At 37.4% G+C, this 22,685-nt stretch overlaps 1 protein-coding gene across 4 annotated transcripts in view; it reads right to left on the bottom strand.

Moving 5' to 3' along the window:
* cacnb3a (calcium channel, voltage-dependent, beta 3a) overlaps positions 1-22,685 on the bottom strand; it is a 39,292-nt gene that overhangs the window by 5,948 nt on the left and 10,659 nt on the right. Inside the window, exons 3-14 of one of the 4 annotated variants that reach the window (XM_084098988.1) lie at positions 10,343-10,462; positions 9,649-9,771; positions 9,402-9,520; positions 7,826-7,905; positions 7,502-7,521; positions 6,738-6,818; positions 6,604-6,662; positions 5,502-5,602; positions 5,071-5,222; positions 4,860-4,955; positions 3,232-3,402; positions 2,119-2,165 (exon numbers count right to left, since the gene is read on the bottom strand). In XM_084098988.1, the coding sequence (XP_083955114.1) occupies positions 2,136-2,165; positions 3,232-3,402; positions 4,860-4,955; positions 5,071-5,222; positions 5,502-5,602; positions 6,604-6,662; positions 6,738-6,818; positions 7,502-7,521; positions 7,826-7,905; positions 9,402-9,520; positions 9,649-9,771; positions 10,343-10,462 (1,152 nt within the window). In that variant the 3' untranslated portion in view covers positions 2,119-2,135. The remainder of the gene's footprint in view (positions 1-2,118; positions 2,166-3,231; positions 3,403-4,859; positions 4,956-5,070; positions 5,223-5,501; positions 5,603-6,603; positions 6,663-6,737; positions 6,819-7,501; positions 7,522-7,825; positions 7,906-9,401; positions 9,521-9,648; positions 9,772-10,342; positions 10,463-22,685) is intronic. The other 3 variants (XM_084098989.1, XM_084098986.1, XM_084098987.1) reach the window with 3 other exon arrangements.

Raw genomic sequence — 22,685 nt, 5'->3', positions numbered from 1 at the left:
ACACCTTTAGAAATGCTGCCTACACCTTAAGAAGCGTTGACTACACCTACAGAAATGCAGCCTACACTTTTACAAATGCTGCCTACACCTTCAGAAATGCAGCCTACACTTTTACAAATGCTGCCTACACCTTTAGAAATGCCGCCTACACCTTAAGAAGCATTGACTATCCATTGAAATGGCCACCCACCTCTTATAAATGCTGTCTTCAACTTAAAAACACTGCCTACACCTTCAGAAATGCAGCCTACACTTTTACAAACGTTTTCTACAGCTTTAGAAACATTTCCCACACCTTGAGACATGCTGCTTACACCCTTACAAATGCTGTCTACACCTTTAGAAACGTTGACTACACCTTGAGACATGCTGCCTACACCCTTACAAATGCTGCCTACACCTTTAAAACACTGTCTACACCTTTAGAAATGTTGACTACCTTGATACATGCTGTCTACACCCTTACCAATGCGGTCTACACCTTTAAAACATTGTCTACACTTTTAGAAACATTGCCTTCAACTTTACAAATGCTGTCTGCAGTTTTAGAAAAAGCTGTCTACACCTTTAGAAACGTTGACTACCTTGAGACATGCTGTCTACACCCTTACCAATGCGGTCTACAACTTAAAAACACTGCCTACACCTTTAGAAAAGCTGCCTACACCTTGAAGCATGCCACCTACACCCTTACAAATGCTGTCTGCAGTTTTAGTAAAAGCTGTCTACACCTTTAGAAACGTTGACTACCTTGAGACATGCTGTCTACACCCTTACCAATGCGGTCTACAACTTAAAAACACTGCCTACACCTTTAGAAAAGCTGCCTACACCTTTAGAAACTTTGCCTACACCTTGAAGCGTGCCACCTACACCCTTACAAATGCTGTCTACACATTGTCTACACTTTTAGAAACATTGCCTTCAACTTAACAAATGCTGTCTGCATTTTTAGAAAAAGCTGTCTATACCTTTAGGAACGTTGCCCACACCTAGAGACACGCCGCCTACACCCTTACAAACGCAGTCTATATCTTTACAAACACTGCCTACACCTTCACCTTAGGATACACTACTTACAGCTTTACAAATGTCTACACCTTAGGACCCACTACCTACATCTTCAGAAATGCTGCCTACACCTTCACAAACACTGCCTATACCTTCAGAAATCCTGCTTACACCTTTACAAACATTCTCTGTAGCTTTACAAATGTGGTTCCACTTTATTTTGATAGTCCACTTTAGACATTCTACTGACTATAAGTAATTTTGCCACAAATGCTACCCATCCCACACCTTTACAAATGTTGTCTATACCTTTACAAACACTACCTACACCTTTAGAAAAGCTGCTAACATTAGAATACACTGCCTTAAACACACCTTAAGACCCAGTGCCTACATCTTCAGAAAAGCTGCTTATAGCTTTAAAAATGCCTTCTTTAATTATCCACCTTACTGTGCAACGGGGAAGTAAGCTATTTTCTGAGAATGTGCAAGACTTCTGATTCATTAGTCGCTATAGGTAAATAACTAGAAGAATAACAAAGAGCAGTACGCTGTAAAACTATTTGCGCTAAAAACAGCGCAATACGTTCAAATTATAAGGTAAGAAATACCAGTACCGCTCTTACATTAAAAATAAGGGATAGATGTGCTATAGGTTTATAAATGCTGCACACACCTTTAGAAAACCTGCCTACACCTTTAGAAATGTTGCCTACACCATAAGATGTACTGATTACATATTAAGAAGAACATTTAAATGTGGATTTAATGGGCATTTGAATGTGCTTTTGGAGTTTTTTTGAACATTAAAGGCATTTTAAGGCCAGCATAATTTTAAACATAAAGCTTTTGTATTACCACCTTTTACCCAACTGAAACATAAAAACTATAAATGGGCTACATGTCTCACCAACAACAGCATAACACAATCATATATTTGCATATATGATTTTCTTTTTTCAAATTAAGTGTTTTTCCAATGGGGATACCAGATGGCCATTTCCATTTGGAGGGTTTGAAGGAATTGGAGGATGTAAAGAGTATCAGGGTGGGGTTTTGATTTACAGTCAGAGTGGGGAAGGCAGATTGACTGTCTCACCTACTCACCGCAGGTTTGTAAGCGTTCATTCAATTAATTCCTGTGTTTCAGAGAACTGCAAAGATGTCAGGCATGAATGAGACACAAAACAGACAGATTGAGACTTACAACATGTCAGTATTACAAGTATTTGTGGACCCAAGACAACTAAAGGACAGAGAGTGAAAATATGGATTGGAGGAAAAGACAGACCAGACAAACGTTTACTTTATGACCACCTTATGTTGCCAAAAAGGACAATTATAATCAGTTTTTTTAATTACAGATCCGTTTTGTCAAATGCAAAGTAGGACTGACCAATTATTGCTTGCATGAAATGATTAAAGCAGAACAGATCTGTCACTAGTTTGAATATACAGGGGCTCTAGTGAAAAGTCAAAACTCTAGTGCCAACCTTTATTTAGCATTTTACCTTTAAAACTGTGTCCCATACACCAGTGAAAATCAGCTGTGACCCAAAACCATTTTCTGTGTAACTGCAACATCCTGACTTTTGAGGTCAGCTGTATAATTTTAATTGAATTAACTTCATGGGATATTGAATGAGGTGGATGCAGACCTTAATCCACACATCACAAATATAAGATATATTTCTCGAAGCTGATACATATGGCATTTATATTCTCAATGATTATGTTTAGAACAGCCTCTGGACTACTTTCCAGGCTGATCGATGAGGACACACGCTGTACTAAGTCTGGTGGACTCTGGTCTAACTAGGCCAGTGCATGTGTGACTGCAAAACACAAAACTTTTCAAGAATGTAGTCATCTGCATTTTTAAATATAGAAGGATATATTGAATATTTATGACGATGACTTTGCTCATATTGTGAATGTCACAATTTAATGTGCCATCCCAGACAGCAACAAAGTGTCGGCCCAGATCGACTGGATCGATTGGAATCCACACGTACCAGACGTGGACCGGATCTGGGCCGACACGATGTTGCTGTCTGGGAAATAAGTTTCCTTAGATATGTCATTGCACTTGTTCCGCAATCCCTCCTTGTAAAGCTGCTTTGATTATCTTGAGAGCCAAAGGCACTTGAGAACTAACACATATTTCTTCTACTGTATATAAAACTCTTTAAATGTTTCGGCCACACAAAGACGCCTCACCTGAAGACTGGAGATTGCCGAGGGTGGGGTCATCAGATTTTGCTCCAATAGGGGGTTAAGAGGGGCGGTGCCTGGCAGATGAGTGGCACGCCAGTAAACCTCCAGATATTCAGCGAGGTGCTCACAGGCGTCCTCCAACTGGTTCTCATCCAAAATGACATCAAACATCTCCTGATGGGGAGACAGGGTGGAGGAGAAGATGACATGCGGGGGATGAAATTAGAAGATATTATATAAAATATCTTATGATGGTGGACAGGTGATGGGAGATGACGTTGAGCGACAGGTAGGATAATGGCTCTATGGAACAACATGCAACATGACTTTTGTCAGAATGTGGTTTGGAAAAGCAAGCGTTTGCATCACTAGAACTGTAGCAAGGCCAGTCTAAATAAGTTCAGTTTAGAACCAAGCAACGTATGGGGCTTCCTTAAAAAAGCAGTCAATCAAGTGAGAATGAAGAACAAACATTTAAAATTACACCAGTTCACTAACAATGTGAGACACAAAATTACCTTCATTTCCAATTAACACAATGTGTAGTCAGACAGATGTGCCCTAAATGAAATGCTCTCAAAACCTGCAGTTCTCATCCTTGCAATCCTAAATCAGCCATTGAGAGTTTCAGTGAAAACAAATCTAACTTCACTTTGTTTAGGGCTGTCAGAGTTTGACTGATAATCAGGTCTATTTAAACAGAGGGAAAACAGCTAAATGATGGTAGAGATTTTGAATAGTTAATCCAAAAATAATAATTCGGTCATTATTTACCCACCCTTGTGTATTTCCAAAAAGTACTAGTTTCTCTTTTCAATGCAATTGCAATAGCTTTCAAAAAGCACCATACAAGTCCTGCATTATGCTATACCTCAAGTATACCAAACGATAGCTTTGTGTGAGAAACATACAGCAAATGTTGTTATCCACTGAAAATTGTGTTTTGTGAACCAGATCAACCAATTCATGACAAAGATCATTGTAAAAAGATTTGTGGATCATACTTTTATGGGGTTTTAGTGTCTTCCTTAAGGCTCCAGTCCCTATTCATTACAATTGCATGGAAAGGAGCAACTAGTACAGTTTCTCAAAATATCTTCCCATGTTCCACACAAGAGAGAAAGTCATATGTATTAGGAACAAAATGAGGGAGAGTAAATAATAATAATTTTTGGAAAATTATTTTTTCTGTACCCTTTTGGATTTATATTCTAGACATGTGCGTTGCTGTCCATCAGGGGTGTCCAATCCCACTCCTGCAGAGTTTAGCTCCATCAAACCTGCCAGGAAGTTTCAAGTGATCTTGTAGACCTTGATAAGCTGGTTCAGCTGTGTTTAATTAGGACTAGAGCGGATAGTGGTCCTCAAGGAGCACAGGATTGGACACCCCTGCTGTACATGCATTACTCATTTATGAGTTTACATCAAGTACCAGGGCACATCCCATACTGCAATATGGCAGTCTAGCTCTTTAAGACCTTTTCAAGGAAATATTGTTAAAAGATAAAACTATCCAATTATATTTGTGAAGTGGATCTTGACAACACTAATGTTGAATCTACAGTATTCTGAACAGCTCTGTAAATGTGTATGGGTACGTGTGTGTGTGTGTTTAAACTTCAAGAACTTACAGGGGGACACTGAACCAGTTTATCTGCTGCCATCATCTGAACATTGAGGTGTTTGCTCTGTGATTTACCCCTCGACTTTATCAACCGCTGTAAGACCTGCCAAAAGAGAGGAAGAATCAAAGAAAAATAAATAATCTATTTTTTTGTTGATATTTTTGAGAATATTTTCAGCAATCCTTTGAACTAGTGCACCCGTGATCAAGAGACTTACCTTTGGAGAGGTGACCTTGACATAGACTATAATGGGAGCTAGCGAGGTTTTAGCTAGCTGTGTTGGATGGTTAATGGTGTCCGCATCCAGAATCACCAGTTGAAGGGTTTTGGCCAACTCAAATATTCTCTCGATCTCACTCTGTACCTCCGCTGGGTGCACAAACAGACAAACAGCACCCACAAAACATGAAGCCCGAGAAAACAGAAGGAGAAAATGCTCAAAAAGTTCAAAAATATAGATTTTGTCTGCTGGTTTTTATTTTTGAACATTTTTAATACCTATTCCTCCAATTTTGACAAGACCTTGTTAACCAGCTAGATACTGTTAACTAATTGTGGTAAAAAAAAAATAGGCAACTGATGTTATCTTATTGTTGAGCTCTGAAGGGTGTACAGTATAGCAAGTCTTTAGTGAGCTGATGTTCTCACCCAAACTGGTCCGTGTGTTAGACCTCTCCATGATAGGTCTCTTGTTGAGAACCGATCTCTTGGCTAAAGAAAGGTCAGCGGTTACCCGGGTTATAGAAATCCTGTCAGCATAACAATCCATTAGTGACTTAATGATGTGAAAGAAAGATTGCAGGTCACTGAAAATCATGTCTCCACCATGGTAATTGATTATGATGTGCCAGTTCTATTTTATATGACTTAAATTTGGGTCTGTACAAAGCGTATGGCTTTAGAAGACATGAAATATAATCACATGAGTTGTATGGACTACTTTTATGAATATTTTTTGGCCTTTTTGGAGCTTGACAGACGCTGTCACCATTAATTGTAAGTACATAAGTGTGAGTAAACGACGATTATGCATACACATACACTGAATTAAGATTTTTTTAATGTTTATGAAAGAAGTGTCAAAGTTATATTTATTTGATCAGTAAAAACAGTAATATTGTGAAATATTCCTTAAGAAACATTTCTTATTATTATCAACATTGAAAACAGTTCATATTTTTGTAAAACCTGTGATACACTACCATTCAAAAGTCTGTTTTTTTTTTTTTTATTTAGCATAGACTGATCAAAATACATTTATGTAACAAAACATTTCTATTTCAAATAAATGCTGTTGTTTTGAACTTTCTATTCATTGAAGAATCCTGAAAAAAAATATTCCACAAAAATATTAAGCAGCAAAAACAGTTTTCCACATTGATAATAATAATAACTATTATCAATAATTGAGTACCACTAGTAATTGATTAAAAAAAATTGTCAAATCATCATATTAGAATGATTTCTGAAGGATCATGTGACATTGAAGACTGGAGTAATGATGCTGAAAATTCAGCTTTGATCACAGGAATAAAATACATTTTAAAACATATAATGTAATAATTTTTCACTATGTTACTGTTTTTACTGTATTTTCGATCAAATAAATGCAGCCTTGGTGAGCAGAAGAGACTTCTTTAAAAGAAACATAAAACATTTAAAATCTTAATTATTCCAAAGTTTTTACCGGTAGTGTATATCTAATACATATACAATCGAGAAATGTGCCAAGATGTCTTTTAGAGCTCACCGTCCATCAAAGCGATGTTTGAGAAAGTCAAACAGAGCTTTCTGCATCATATCTGTCACCTGTCGACAGACACGACACATGAGACAACAAATTTCAAAACAAATTCAGAGGGTTGTATGAAGTCTAGCGCTCACCTCATAGCCCTTCAGTGAAGGCCCAACCAGAACCACAGGCCTCATGGACGGCACCACATCATATGGAGGAATGAGTTCAGTCTAAATGAGAAAGACAAGAACGGCACCGTCACACAGAACCACAGCATCAAGTACAACTAGAACAAACCGGATTTAAAGCAATATCCTTAGATGTTTACAATATCTAGTACTGTCATATAAATAATTCTGTGTTACAATGTAATTATGCATTATGCATGTACTTACTATAGGGTTAGGATTGGGGTTTGGTTTAGGGTTATTACTACAGTAACAACATGTAATGTGTAACAAGGACACTGTAAAATAAAGTGTTACTTAATTCTATTTAGTTCATTTACTAAATAGAATTGTTTTTCGGCAGACACTACCATTCAACATTTTGGGGTCAGTATAAGATTATTTTTTTTAAGACATTAATATTTTTTATTAAACAAGGAGACATTAAATTGATTAATTCTTCTCCTTTTTTTTAACGAAGCAGGTTTTTGTAATAATATTTCACAATATTACTGTGTTTTTGATCAAATAAATACAGCTTTGGTGAGCATAAAACAGCATTTTTGAAGAGTAGTGTAGTGTATTTTTGGCCATTTGGTGTGTGTTTTTTGGCAGCGATACCAAAAGGGGGCTTCCTATAAGTATCTCATTAAATCATTTCCTCAAATATGTTACAACCTGTCTGACCAATCGCAAGGAGAGCTTATCATAAGATATCTAACACATAGCCACATCAACACACCTACCTGCTTTAGCTTCTGTTTGGCTTTTGGAAATGAGAGAACACATCAGAATCAGCATTCAGAAGATTGTAGAATAAGAATGATTTATATTTTTTACCATACTCTGAACTTTTACAGTTGTTATCCTACTGTATTTGACAGTAGAAGCTTAACCTGACAGAATGTGTCATGCGTTAAGAAGAGGAGGAAAGAATAAGAACAAAAGCAAGGAAAGATGAATAAACTCACTGATCTCCAGCCCTACTGATATTTTGCTCATTTGGGGCAGCATTCCCAGTCACACACATCCCCTGCAAAGCAGCATGGCGCCCAGGCCGTCATACTCACTCTCACCTGCAGATGGCGGCGTGGATCTCCAACCTCCTGATACCATGTCGCCTAGGCTTGAGGAGGAGTTACCACTTTTCCTGCAGAGAAAGAAAGAAAAAAACATCAGCCTATGATACCACATGCTTTCACAGAGCTGGTAAGCTATCTGGACATTGCCAGAATTGTCAGCTTCATTACATCCTCTCCTCGGGTCATTTTGACCCGACATTCATTTTCTTTTAATTTTGAAAAATTCACATCAGAGTGGTTCAAGACCTTGGGAGATTTGTCGCACTTTAACTTGTACACACACATTTTTTTTTTTTTTTGACTGGATTTTAGGATTTTATGTGGTTGTAATATAAATAGTAATAAATTCTTACTGTCCACATTACTGCTGTCCACCTTACTAACTTGAATTATTACAAAATCTGACACTTCAGTATAAATACAAACCTAAAAAAATACTCAAAATGAAAACTAAAAATGCTAAAACTCTACCAAAAAATGATCTTATAATGTCTAAATATATTCCTGACGGCATACTGAAGAAAAGAACTGAAGAACTGATTTTAGGACCCAGGGGAACAGTTCATTTGCTCCATATAAAGCTATAAGGCTATTCTTTATTTAATTTTTTTATATTTTATTTTCTTTATTTATTCTTTTTTTCCACAAGAGGTTGGCAGAGACACCCAATGTGAGACTTTTTGAGTTTTTAAGTTTGCATGTAATGGAGAGTTATTTTGTTGAATTATTATTTATGAATTTATATAATAATTATTTCAGTGAAAGAATGTGAAGAATGTTATACAATTCAATATAAATATTAAAATTACTGATAAAATCTAGTTATTTAGAGATAAATAAAAGAAAAAAAATATCTAAAAAAAAATTTGCATAAAAAAATAGAAAAGAATTATAAGAATGAAATGAAATAAGCTTTCTGGACAAAAAAAAGCAGCAGCATTTTTATAATTGTATAAGTAATTTTAGGGCTTCGGGTCATTCTGACCTGTGAGGGAAGGATTTGTTACAGGTACAGGAGGAGAGGATAAGGGTTCAGACTAAATTCAGTATTATTGCCATAGTCATACTTTTATACAGTAAGGGAATGTTTTTGTTGAGAATTACATTTAACTTATCAGTCTTTTATGCCTCGTATAGAATATGGAGCTCATTCTCAAGAAGAAGAAAACACACAGAGGCCCAAAATAAGCAAAAATGTGCAATTTGGTGCAGATGCTGATTTTTATATGCGTAAAAAAGTCGGATTAAATTATGATAGTTTGTAATGTAAATCAATCAGATATTTATAACAGTAGTGGGGCCACATTGACATCAACTGTTTGGTTATCAACATTCTTCACAATATCTTATTTTGTGTTCAACAAAGAAACTCATACAAGTTTGGAACAACTTGAGGGTGAGTAAATTATTTGGGGTGAACTATCCCATTAACTCATTGGTCTTTATAGTAAAGTGTTACCTTCATATAAAATGCATTTTATTTCTATGCATCTAAATGTAATCCAACGTCTGAAATATATACAGAGCACAGTTGTGCACAATCTTGGCAGAGAGAGAAAGAGACCTCTGTTGTTTTTGCTCCTGTTTGAGTCTCATGGCCTCCAGTCGGAGGGGGCTGGGTATGAAGCTGATGTCTGCCCCCTCTTTCACCAGCCTTCCGATCCACCAGTCATTATTGTACTTCTGCAACACAAGGAAAGCACACACTCAGCACTATTACGAGGAGCCATTATGGTGTTATGGGCATTGTTAGCCAATAGCCTGCAGAACTTTCCACACGTTCGTCTGCATGTATTGTACGTGCATCTCACCTCTTTAATGTGCAGAAAGTCTTTGGCTTCAAAGTTTATGGCAGCACCCTGAACAGGACAGTCCTCATCTAGAGCCCCGCAATAATTCACATTCGTCTTCACTGCGAACGCTACAGGTTTGGACTGCCAGAGAAAGCTATGTTAATAATCACATAGCAGTGTGTGTGTGTGTGTGTGTGTGTGTGTGTGTGGCTGCTCTATTAAAAGCTAGATTATCTCAATAACTGCATAGTAAATATATAAATAATTATCTAATATAAATGCATAGTAATTAAAATAGTAAGTAACATTACATTATATAATGCTTAGCAGGTGATTAGTTGTCAAATACACAGTAATTGAATAGAACAGTGCAACATTTTAATGAATTTATAGAAATTTTACATGAAAGTGAACCATTGGTTGTATTTTTGTGTACAATTTGGGACAAAATGTTGTAAGATAAAGTAAAAGGTCCCTTTTGCATACACATTTGCATTTTATTTTAGCTCAGCAGACACATTTGTCTGTAGCAATAAGTGTATATCAAGAAACAATTAATTGATCCTTTTAAAGTGTACAATATTGATCTAAATGCTAAGAAAATGTTGTTACTTGAACCAATCTGTACAGATATGCCCTGTCCCAACACATTCATGTCACAAGCTACATGCAGATGGAAACTTTGTGCAAAGAAATAGTAAAAGCGCAGAACCTTGGCTCTCTCGAGCTGCAGCTGGGCCTGGCGTTCGGCTTCACGCCGATACGCCTCGCGGTCCTCCTCCGCTGACAGGTCGGAATCCGAAGGTCTGCTCGTGTACGAATCGGCTGAACCCTGCAGGACGGGGAATAAGGGGAAACCAAGAACGTTGTTTGGCGTAATAGAGAAATGAAAAAGTACAATAAATAGCCCATAACTTGTAGTGCAAACATAGCTTAGCTAGTCATAACACTGTCATTGATCACTACAAAACATACAGCTATACAGTAAGGCTGATGGCCAGAAGTTTACGACGAAGAAGTGACACATGAAATGTGCAAATAGACTTTACAATATAATGTCTTGAAACAATTAACAATAGGCCTTTATATTGAAAGTTGAACAGTATATATGACATGCAAAGTTAAATGTACAGTATGTGTTTTACTTTCTATGTGTGAAGCATATATTTGTCAAAAGTGCTATTATTTATGTGGTATATATATATATATATACAGTATATATGAATGAGAGCCACAGAGTTCCGAGAACACATAATAAAACACCTAATACGTGCACAATAACAAAAGTCCTTTAAAATAAACCTTTGTAAAAAAAACAATTTATTAATTACATACTATATTGTAGAGTGTGTGATTTACAACATTATATACTGTAGCCAAATTGTAAGATTGTTAGAATTTTAGTGTGCATGTGGGAAAAAATCCAATCAATTCCCTGTGGACAAAAAGTCCCACCCTACATTTTTTCTTGTTCAAGAACCCCTTCCACATGGATACATGTCACAATAGGGAAGAAAATACTTTTGCAACTTCTGTTTCATGCCGGCTTTAACAGCTATGACTCACTAAAAGAAATAAGGTAAAGTCTATCTAACAATTGTCAATACATTACACAACTAATTACTTATAAAAGTAATATGAACACTTATTTGTTACTGTACATTTTAAATCTGTAGCTTGCATAGTTGGTGTTTGCAATGAACAAGTAAGAAGCTACTGTACTTGTCACTGCACTAACACAGCTAATGCTCATTATGTGAAGCAAATTAACTTGATTCATGCAGCCATCCACAGCGCAAGCACAAGCTCTATTCTTCAGCACAATGGTAACCACAAAAATCTATAACATAACAAAAACTCTTAAATGTTATACATAACTCTAACAGGTCTTTCCATTTACTCAAAACACATAAAATAACATTCAATTTCAACATTTACTGTCCCGCATCCAGTCCTATGCAAAGCATGCTGGGAACTAAATATCTTCTGCCCAGTTTCAGATTTCAAATTTTTATTTGCCCTGCTAAAATTTTCACACAAATGAAATAAACAGTGCTTTTCAAGTTGTTCAGGTTGGTCTAACAGTAATTTTCAATTACAGAATTTGAATAAAGTTATCAAATGTAAAATAACACTGCATAATCTTCACTGTACAAACTAAATTTAGATGAATCCTTATTAAAGTTACAAAAGCTATTCAGTTAAAAAGCAGTGAGTGATTTTTTTCACATGATTAACTTTAATTAACATTAAAGAACAGGCAGCAGCAGGAATGTTAGGCTACGGATCCAATATACTGTTTTTCCATTCAACTGCGCTACTTTTCCATTGGTTATCAATGTAAACGCGCTAGACTGACGTCTTTAACCGTTGCGCTCCCGTCTCGTGTCTTTTTCAGCATCGCAGCATCTTTTTTTCGTTCCACTGACCTGCATCTCGTGCTTTTAAAAGCAAAACTCGTTCTGTGTGAACCAGCCCTTACACAGTTTTTTTTTTCTTAACTGTTTATGTTTACTTAAGACATAACCGACTGTTTATGTGGATACTCGCCAATCCGGGCATTTTGACAATTTTGTGTGAATTTGTCAGTTCACAAAACTTCTTAAACAGCGAGTATCGAATTGACTTCTCTTCTAGCGTCTTCTTGCGCATTAATTTTTAAATGGGCAAGGCTTAAAAACACATGCAAATGACAAACTTTCATGAAGATGCAGACGATGCAGCACAATGCAGTCCTTATTGTCGAGCCCTGAGTAAACTTCAGTTTTTCATATCTAAGTAGATTGGACACAATTAATTTAAGTAGAAGCAAAATGTTCAGCAATTGTGTTGCTCTAACTCATTTTAATTAAGTTAATTTAACAAATCATCTTTTACAGTGTACACTGTAAAAAACATTCTAACCTCCCCAACTCAAAATTTTCTAGTGACTGGTCACATCTAAATTTTTCAAATGGCCCAAGTGAAATTCTGTACATGTAATTTTATAATTTACAGAATTTCACTTGGGCCAATTGAAAAATTTAGATGTGACCAGTCACTAGAAAAATTTGAGTTGGGAGTTTAGAATTTTTTTACAGTGTACAATTAACCACTGGAGCAACACCAGAGCTGAAATGCTTTTGGTCAGTGAGTCATCAAATGCTGCTCCAATGGTCTGTACAGTCCTAATGGGCACATCCAGCTTTAAACCATCCAAAGAAACACGTCTAACAGATTCCACTGGGGTAAAATGGAGCCTGTACACTACAAATGTTGGAAATTCAATAAATGCATTAAATACAACTGTGATCTGTGGCAGAGTGATCCTCTCAGATTTCATCTGTACGGCCTCTAAGGTGACAGATTACTACAGCACTAGAGCGGCGAACACGAGGCAGTCATGTAATGATTCGACTATAATAAAACAAAAATCACCCAAATATGCCAATAACCATCATAATAATCATCCCATTGCAAAATCCTAATCATGTAAATTCCACCTACCTTATTCAAGACAATGGTTTGAGGTGTTTTTAACGCTATCTCATTCTCTCTGAGCTCAAGAGACCCTCCAGGACTCTCTAAGTCTTGTGGTTGGTGGCCCTTCCTGGCCCACTCTGAAGAGCAATAACGCTCAACGGCAGTCAAAAACAACACCGAGATCCAGAGCCCAAAACAGTCATGACTGCCCACAGAACCACACAGCAGGGATGGAGGAAGGCGAAAGACAGAAAGAGAGCAAGAGAGAGAGAGAGTGTGTGTGTGTGTGTGTGTGTGTGTATGTGTGTGTGTGTGTGTGTGTGTGTGGAACTCAGGAGACAAATGAAATGCAAGCGGGCGGTACAAGCTGTTAGAAGAAGAAAAAATGGAGGGAGGGTTGAAAATGAGCACCTCAGTGCTAGCCGATCTGCAGTGAGCAGAATGCTTCGGGGGGGAAATGACTGAAAGCTTAACAAACACTGTATCAACATCATCATCACCACCACCAACAACAACAACTGAAGACTCGCATCAGCATTTAATCTTTCCACCACGATTCCATCATTTGAAAAAAAGCATCTTTGATGTTTCAACGTTGTCAAAATCACATTTTATGCATTTATTTTGGTGTTTGGAAAACTAATCTGTGATTCAAAATGTAATTTAATCTTAATTAACAGTCAATTTTAGGATTTAAAAAAGGAAAATTTGGACTTCACTTGGATATTGTATAATCTTTTCACTTTTATTTTGCCTCTATCCCAACTTTTTTGGAGTGTGTTGCAGCCATCAAAATCAAAATTAGTTTATATTTACAAAATACAATTAAGTTGGTCAGTGAAAACATTGAAAATCTTTTTTGTACTTTTGTCAGTTAAATAAAGGTTCAAGAGACTTAACAAATCACAGATTCTTGTCCCAACTTTTCTGAAATTGGGGATGTATAATTAAAAATGTATAATTATATTCTGCAACATTTCTAAGTCAATTTGTATATTGACCATGTGGCTCAGATGATCTTGCTTCCATTTAAGCACTGAAGATGCTCTTTGGGTCATTATATTAATGACAATATATCATTTGTAATCCAAAAAAAAAAAAAAAGGGAAAAATGTAAAACATAAACATATTTACATTAGTGGTTTCAGACTTTTGGAGCCCACTGTACAAAATACAATGTAACGATAACAAATATGATAGAAATTACATAAACTCACTGAAATTAATACATGCATACATATTTAACTCAATGAATTTAATTGAATACACATTTAACTACATTATTTGACATTTTACACAAATAACCGTTTACTCAAAATTGACTATAAATATGTGAAAATAGAAAATGTGCACTATCCATTGGTCACTTCTGTTTTTCAGCCAAGCTGGCACAGTTCTTGGTTAATGCTTATAATCTCGAAATGATCAAATATTTCAATTAATCAGCCAGACTGATACATATATATATATATATATATATATATATATATATATATACACATCTATATATATATATATACACATCTATATATCTATATCTATATCTATATATCTATATATGTACATACAGTATCTCACAAAAGTGAGTAGGCTGCACCCCTCACATTTCAGCAAACATTTTAGTATATCTTCTCAAGGGACAATACTATAGAAATGAAACTTGGATATATTTTAGAGTAGTCAATGTGCTGCTTGTATAGCAGTAAATATTTACTGTCCTCTGAAAATAACTCAACATACAGCCATTATTGTCAAAATAGCTGGCAACAAAAGTGAGTACACCCTAAGTGAACATGTCAAAACTGTGTCCAAAGTGTCAATATGTTGTGTGAGCACCATTGTTATCTAGCATTGCCTTAATCCTCCTAGGCATGGAGTTCACCAGAGCTGCACAGGTTGTTGCTGGGATCCTCTTACACTCCTCCATAATGACATCACGGAGCTGCTGGCTGTTAGACACATGGTGCTTCTCCACCTTCCGCTTTAGGACGCCCCACAGGTGCTCAATAGGGTTCAGGTCTGGAGACATATTGGCCACTCCATCACCTTCAGCTTCCTCAGCAAGGCAGTCGTCATCTTGGCGGTGTGTTTGGGGTCGTTATCATGCCGTTCGGCCCAGTTTCTGGAGGGAGGGCATCATGTTCTGCTTCAGAATGTCACAGTACATGTTGGAATCCATGTTTCCCTGAATGAAGCGCAGCTCCACAGTACCAGCAGCACTCATGCAGCCCCAGGCCATGATGCTACCAACACCATGCTCGACTGTAGGCAAGACACGGTTTCCTTAGTACTCCTCACCAGGGCATCGCCACACATGCTGGACACCATCTGAGCCAAACAAGTTTATCTTAATCTCATCAGACCACAGGACATGGTTCCAGTAATTCATGCTCTTGGACAGGTTGCTTTCAGCAAACTGTTTGCGGGCTTTCTTGTGAGCCAGCTTCAGAAGAGGCTTCCTTCTGGGACGACGGCTATGCAAACCGACTTGTTGCAGTGTGCGGTGTATGATCTGAGCACTGACAAGCAGACCTTCCGCTTCTGCAACATCTAAAGCAATGCTGGTAGCACTCATACGTCTGTTTCTTTAAACCAGCTTCTGCACCTGACGCACAGCACAAGGACTCTTTGATTGACCCGTGCAAAGCCTGTTTCGAGTGGAACCCGTCTTGGAAAACCTCTGTATGACCCTGGCCTGTACTGTAACTCAGTTTCAGGGTGTTACCAGTCTTCTTATAGCCTAGGTCAACTTTGTGGAGAGCAACAATTCTAATTCTCAAATCCTTAGAGAGTTCTTTGCCATGAAGTGCCATGTTGAACATCCAGTGGTCAGTATGAGATAATTTTACTCAAAGCACAAATTTTAACTGCTCTAATACAAGATACACAAATTTGAATGGTCCTGTCAAGCAGACAAAAACATGAACATGATGAATAGGACATGTGGCAATTATATATGTATTATATTAACACACATGGCAGGCACATATAATTATGAGTGGACAAATAATGTAGTGCTCCATAAAGCATCCCAGTGAAAATCAGTGCCATCTACCCAGTGTTCTAACATTTTGTTTTAACAATGCCATATTGACGAGGAATGAGGCAAAGCACACACACACACCCTTATCGACCGTATTCACGACAGCACACAGAAGAAGAAAAAAGGCGAGAAAGTGCAGACATTAGCATATTTAACTCTCTCCAGCTCTGAACAGAAGGCTTGTTTTTGCAGATTCAGCTATTTTATAGTGAGCTGTGTCATCGCCAATGTCTCCGTGTAGCATTCATCCAACATCAGTAATTAATCTTCCTCATAACAAAAACATAATTGAGCACTACTGTGCTGTTCTCTTTTTGCTGAAGGATATTGATTTGATGAAGATATATTGGCTAGCTCACAGAAAACAACACAAAGAAAAGATGTATTGTGTTGTACATTTTAATCAGAGGCGTGCATTTAGTTGCAAAAATTGAGCTAGATTTTTACGCATTCGTGCATGAAAATGTATGTCACTGATAGGTTGTTGTGGATGGTGATGTGGTTGCTAGGGTGTTCTGAGTGTTTTAAACACTTTGCTAGGATGTTAGGAGTTTTCTAGAGCGTTGTTATCTCCCAGCAAGCAATTTTGCATTTAAAAGACGTCTAATAGCCGTTTAATAGCTAAATCGTGACTACAGATTGACCATGTCATGAAATGACAAGGATATCTTGTAGATATGACATTGGTAACATGATGGGATATCAACCATCTCATGCGCTGCCTGGTCATAAAACTACAATGAATCAGTTTTGACTATAAGTGGGCTACAAATAGCATAGAACATATCAAAGAAATGAAACCTTGTAATCTCTGTTGACTTTGCTAATATGATGGAATATCATACATCTCGCAAATTATTTTGGCAAAAACGACATGTAACCAAATTCAAGTTTATTTTGTCTAGAAGTGGGTTACTCATGGCCGGACCATCGGGTCTATAGTTAACCTAGACGGTGACATGACGGCTATTGCTTGCTGGGTTGTTGTTATGCTTTCCTGTAGCTCAAACAGTAGAGCATTGGTGCTTGCAACGTGAAGGACATGGGTTCGATTCCCAGGGAAAGCGAGAACTGAGAAGAATGTAAAAATGTGTACCTTGAAATGCAATGTAAGGTGCTTTGGATAAAAGCGTCTGCCAAATGCATAAATGTAAATGCAGTTGGTGTTTCATTTTGTTCTCAGTCACTATCTTATAACTTCTCATTATTGCATCATCCTTATACTCGTCTGCTACCATTGTGACATCATTGTTTTGGAAATAAATTGATTTGCTTCCTTACAAAAGCCCACATCCACACCCTCTTTTTCCTCAGCTGTGTGCAGATGTTTACCCACACCCCCTTTCTTAGTGAGTCTCTGATGGCAGATGAAGTTGGTTCACACCCACTCCCGCTTTCACTGCAACACCAAATATAGCACACAATCCCCCCACCCCACCCCCCGGCTTCTCCTTTCCCCTTACAGCACATAGATCATCTCCCTCTCTCTGTGTAATCTCCTCTCTCTCCTCCCTCTCTCTGTGTAATCTCCATAGATTCACTGCATCACGGATATCATTTATCCATCGGACACATTCATATTTTAACATCAAGATATGCTCTGGGTTATCAAACAATATCACCTCGTTGTGAGGCAGGCGGAAATAAAAGGGAATAATAAGACCTAGATAAGACATAATAGTGTAAAGATAAGCAAATCCCTCCTGCTGTGTGTAAAACCACATTGCCGCCCGTAGGTGGAATGATAAAGGCGATAAAAATTAGAGGAGAAAATGAATGGAAAATTCTGGGCTGGTGGGAGACGATCTTCTGGTTGGTGAGGCCATGGCGATGCTTCCTCCTATATTTGAAACTCAGCCCTGATTCTGTCAGCTCCAAATAACAGCCTCAAACAAAGCGAGCAGTACACATGGGAGGGAGGAGAGGAAGACAGGGAAAGAGAGAGAGAGAGAGAGAGAGAGAGACAGGTATGGGAAGAGATACAGAGATCAACGTGACCAAAAGTCCCATGAAAAAAGGACGTCTCTTGAGATGCTCACATTCAACCCAAACAACAACTGTACTGTCTCTCAAATACAAATTAAGCTGAGTAATATTTTCCATCTAAATGTCTTTGGTTGAAACATTCAATGTTAAAATGATTTTAAACAACTCACTTCACTAGATGGTGTTGGTTTTATGCTTAAAGGGACACCAGGCAAGTCTGAGTGTTTTTTCTCTACGTAGCTCCCCCTAGTGTCTGGTAGTAAATGCTTTCAAACACTCTGTCTAAAAACAAACTGTTGTCCCTCCACCCCTCGCCACGAGCAACCCAGCTGAGCAGAGGAACAGGCTATTTCAAAACCAGTTAGGTCTACCGAGGCAAGTAAAGCAATATTTTCTTTCCAACTGATGGCGATTTTTTTTATTTATTTTTTTTATTGTGTTGTCATGCATACTATTATTTTTACCGGGAACGAACGATATGAACGAGGCGAACTACTGCTTTGGTGTTTGTTTGTTTTTGGGAGAATGGGCATGAGCATAAATATATATATATATATATATATATATATATATATATATATATATATATATATATATATATATATATATATATCGGAGGCTAATATTTGTCTAAAGTTATATTAGTAAGGTCTATAAGTTAATCTGGTAGAATGACGGTTTACCTTTGCTTGTCTAAGAAAACATCAGAACGTTTTTTCTAGCTCGATCATATGTGCAACATGTTTATTGCCTATTATCAGACGCGTTGACTTAGTGACATAAAATAAAAGTGTAAGTTACACAAATAAAACCGACAGAGGAACGGCCAAACAACTACAGAAATCAAACGTGTTTGCTAATGACAATGCTAACATCAAAGTTATAGTATCTAGCGTACTAGTAAGCCCGTAACAGACAGCGATCATAATAAAAACCTTTACAGACAATAGCAAACATTCTGAGGTCGCAATTACTTGAAATTTAAATATTAATTTTTTCATTTTATTCACAGATAACACAGTTTATTCCAAAGATACTTACAAGTGCAACAGCAGGATCAGCATCCGTTTTGCAGGCTTCTGTTTCTCTCAGTTCTCCCCATTCTGAAAAAGCCGGTCCGATATTTACTCGAGTCTGACTTGCTCGGTCAGTCTCCCGTTTCCTCTTTCATTGGTCCTCCGACAAAGATTTCCTAGCTTTCTGCATCTTTTTTACAGCCTCAGCCATAACTCAATCTATCGTTGCCCTTTGCTTATACTGTAGCTAGCCGGTGCTTGAATGGGGGCGTGTACGTGTGCAGTGCCGTCAAGCAATTCGTTACATCGCGAGACCTGATATCACGCGATACTACCTGACGCCGACCCGCCGGCCCAAAGTTGCAAGTGAGTTTTTTCCGCTCTCGGGCACCAGGGGGGTGCGAAACCACCACCATTCAACTCGAAATAAGTAATATAACCATTCCACTGACTCCAAAGCTGTTCAGTTAAGGTTAAAAAGTTACCTAGAGCACCTTTAAAGCAAACAAACAAACAAAAATACAGAAATCATTAAAGGTATATTCAAGATATAGCTAAAGGCCTGTTCACACCAAGAACAATAACTATAATGATGAAATTAGCATCCAAATCAATGCACAATAACCATAGGCAGGGGGTGAACCAACTCTAGGGTAAGGCTGAGGAGATGCGCATCCTCTTTAAAAACATATTTAAATAGAATGTCATTAAATCTAATCATTGTGTCATGAAATCGCTCCCAATAAATTATTTGTTATTAAAGCAGCTACGTTCACAATGCATTTTATGCGTGATTTGGCATGGCAGCCAATTCTTAAAATAAATAACCTTTTCCTTAACTAATGCAGCAAAACAAATTCTTAATGTCGCCTAGAAAGAGTGTGAGTGGATTGGCCATTGCGTTCAAGAAATCAACAGATACATTTGTGATTGGCTACACTGCTCAGTAATGCAAAAACATGCTGTAAATAGAAACCTTTGACCTTTCACCAATATGCTATTTTTATGGAGAAAACTTATCCTAGACCAGCCGTTATGGGCGGCTTTTCCCTCAAAAAGTAATCAGAAGCACCGATAGTCAGTGGTTTGAGTGAGAAAATTCCATGCTAGTCTCAAGTCCGGGGCCAGGGGAAGGCTAAGCCTTGTTCAGCCTTACACATGCTCTGCCTATGATCATAACGCTCTGTTTATTACAAGCATGTTGTCACAGTGTCTGGTTTGTGTTTCCCCGGGTGTCCACTAGAGGTCTCTTTCCCTTCCTGTCACCATTCACTCTGGAACCGCAATTCCCATAATCCTTTGTCTGTTCCCATCACTCGTGATTGCACTCAGCTGTTCCCCATCACCTTGTTTGTATCTGTCTATTTATACCCTGTCTGTTTCAGTGTTTGTCATGGAGTCCTTGTTTTATGTCACAGCACTTCCGAAGTTTGTGTCTGCCCTGTTCATGTTTATTTCTTGTGTTTTGGATTGCCTTACCGGATATTTGACCCTTGCCTGGACTAGTTGTGAGTACGGATTACCCAATAAATACTGCTCTTGGAACTTACCTTTACCCGTGTGTGTACCGTGACACATGTACTGTAGTTTTGCCAACTGCTGCTTTAAATGCTCAAGCTATTTAAATGTGGGTGGATTCTGATTGGCTGTCAATGTTTTCATCAGTCATTATCTGAAAAAAATATCGTTACTCTGTGTCGTTATAGTTGTGATGTGGACTTCCCTATTCTCATAGAATTAGAATGATTATTAAAATGTTATAGTTACTGTTCGTGGTGTAAACTGGCCTTAAGTATCCAAAATATTATATAATCAAGTAAATGCATCTTGTTTTGAGAATTTTTTTTTTTTTTTTTTTGACTAGACAGAAGACTAATATTCTGATTATGAAAATAATTTTTGCAGTGTTTTCCAATTGAGGACATCCCTGGATGTCCCCAAAGAATGGTTTTATTTAGCTCACTTCTGGGAACAAATTTGTCCCCAAACTATGACTAAACACACAGACACACACACCATCTGTAGGTAGCTCTGCAGTAGAGATGTAACATAACAGGCTGAGTGAGAGCGAATGATCTTTGCTGTAACCATCACATACTGATTTTGATGTTTGCTATGGCAGCATCACTTTTAATTTCATATACTATATATTAGGCAAAGTAATAGGATTTGAACAAACTCCTAATCCTAAATTTTATGAAATCAAAATTGACTATTTTTTTTATGGAATATTGCAGTATTTATTGTAAATTATTTATACATACAATATATATATATATATTTTTAATTCAAGTGCCTCGTAATATTAAATCAAAGTAACTCCCCCTCTCTCTTGCAGCACCATCTCTTCTTTTCTCTGATGACGCGTTTACTGGCGTGAGGGCGGGACAAACTGTCACTCACATGAGATCCACCAATAGCAAACCACAACCATCCAATCAATTCCGCATGGAGAAAATCAAGGCCCGTCCTACATTTGTTCTTGTTCAAAAATCCGTTTAACTCAGATATATGTTACAATAGGGAAGAAAATACAATTACAACTTTCCGTTTCAAGTGACTTATCCATCACTGCTATGGATATGACATGTGATATGATTTTTTTTTTAAAGAAAAATTATTTAGTCATGTTTTACCTATTGGGCGTCACAATTTTAAAGACCCTGTGGAATTTGAAAATGTTTGGAATGTTACAATTTTGTAACGGAGGAAAATTATGCGGTAAAACGCAACATGTGGGACAAGGATAAATATTATGATTTTGCTGACTGAAAATAATGATTAAAAATATTTTTTGGTAATATAATTGTCACAAACTTGCCATGGGAGGAAGACGAATGATGCAGGTTCCAAATAACATTAAAGTTTACTGGAGTAACACAATACAGCGTGTCCACATTCATTACCTGACAAAGGATGAACAGAGCGGGGAGTATAAATACACAGAGTGAGGAGGGAGCTAAACAGGCACAGGTGGAAGAAGGTAAACTAATCAGGGAGTAACGAGAACAGGTGCAGACAATACATGACATCATGGTGACAATAATATTGTTATATTATTATATTGCAAGGAACTGATCTTCCTGACCACAAAGTGATGATGTCACTAATCACTACATGCATACTGCTGATATTTGCCATATCGCTCCATGTTATCGACCAGGTAGAAAAATTATCCAAACCACTAAAGATTGATTCACAAATAACCTGCTATAAAAAGTCTCTAAAAGCCACCAGGGCAGAGCATCTCCACAAACTCATAGAAAATAACAATGCAAGGTTTTTATTTAGTACAGTGGCTAGATTAACAAATAAACAGACGTCACCTTAACTGAATATTCCAACACAGTTTAGTAGTAATGACTTACATAATACATTTCTTCACTGAGAAAATCAAAAGCATCAGAAATACAACTGTAAACCTCTGACAGCATTTTATGATTCAGCCTCAGCTATCAGCCCTCAAGAACAATTGCAGTGCTTTACAACTATAGGACAGGAAGAGCTAAATAAATCATTTGCATCTAAACAAACAACATGTTTATTAG

This window comes from Abramis brama (genome assembly GCF_963993115.1).
Source record: "Abramis brama genome assembly, chromosome: 22".
In the NCBI taxonomy this organism is placed as follows: Eukaryota; Metazoa; Chordata; class Actinopteri; order Cypriniformes; family Leuciscidae; genus Abramis; species Abramis brama.
Note: the sequence above shows the minus strand (reverse complement) of the source record. Positions and strands in the feature narration are given on the sequence as shown.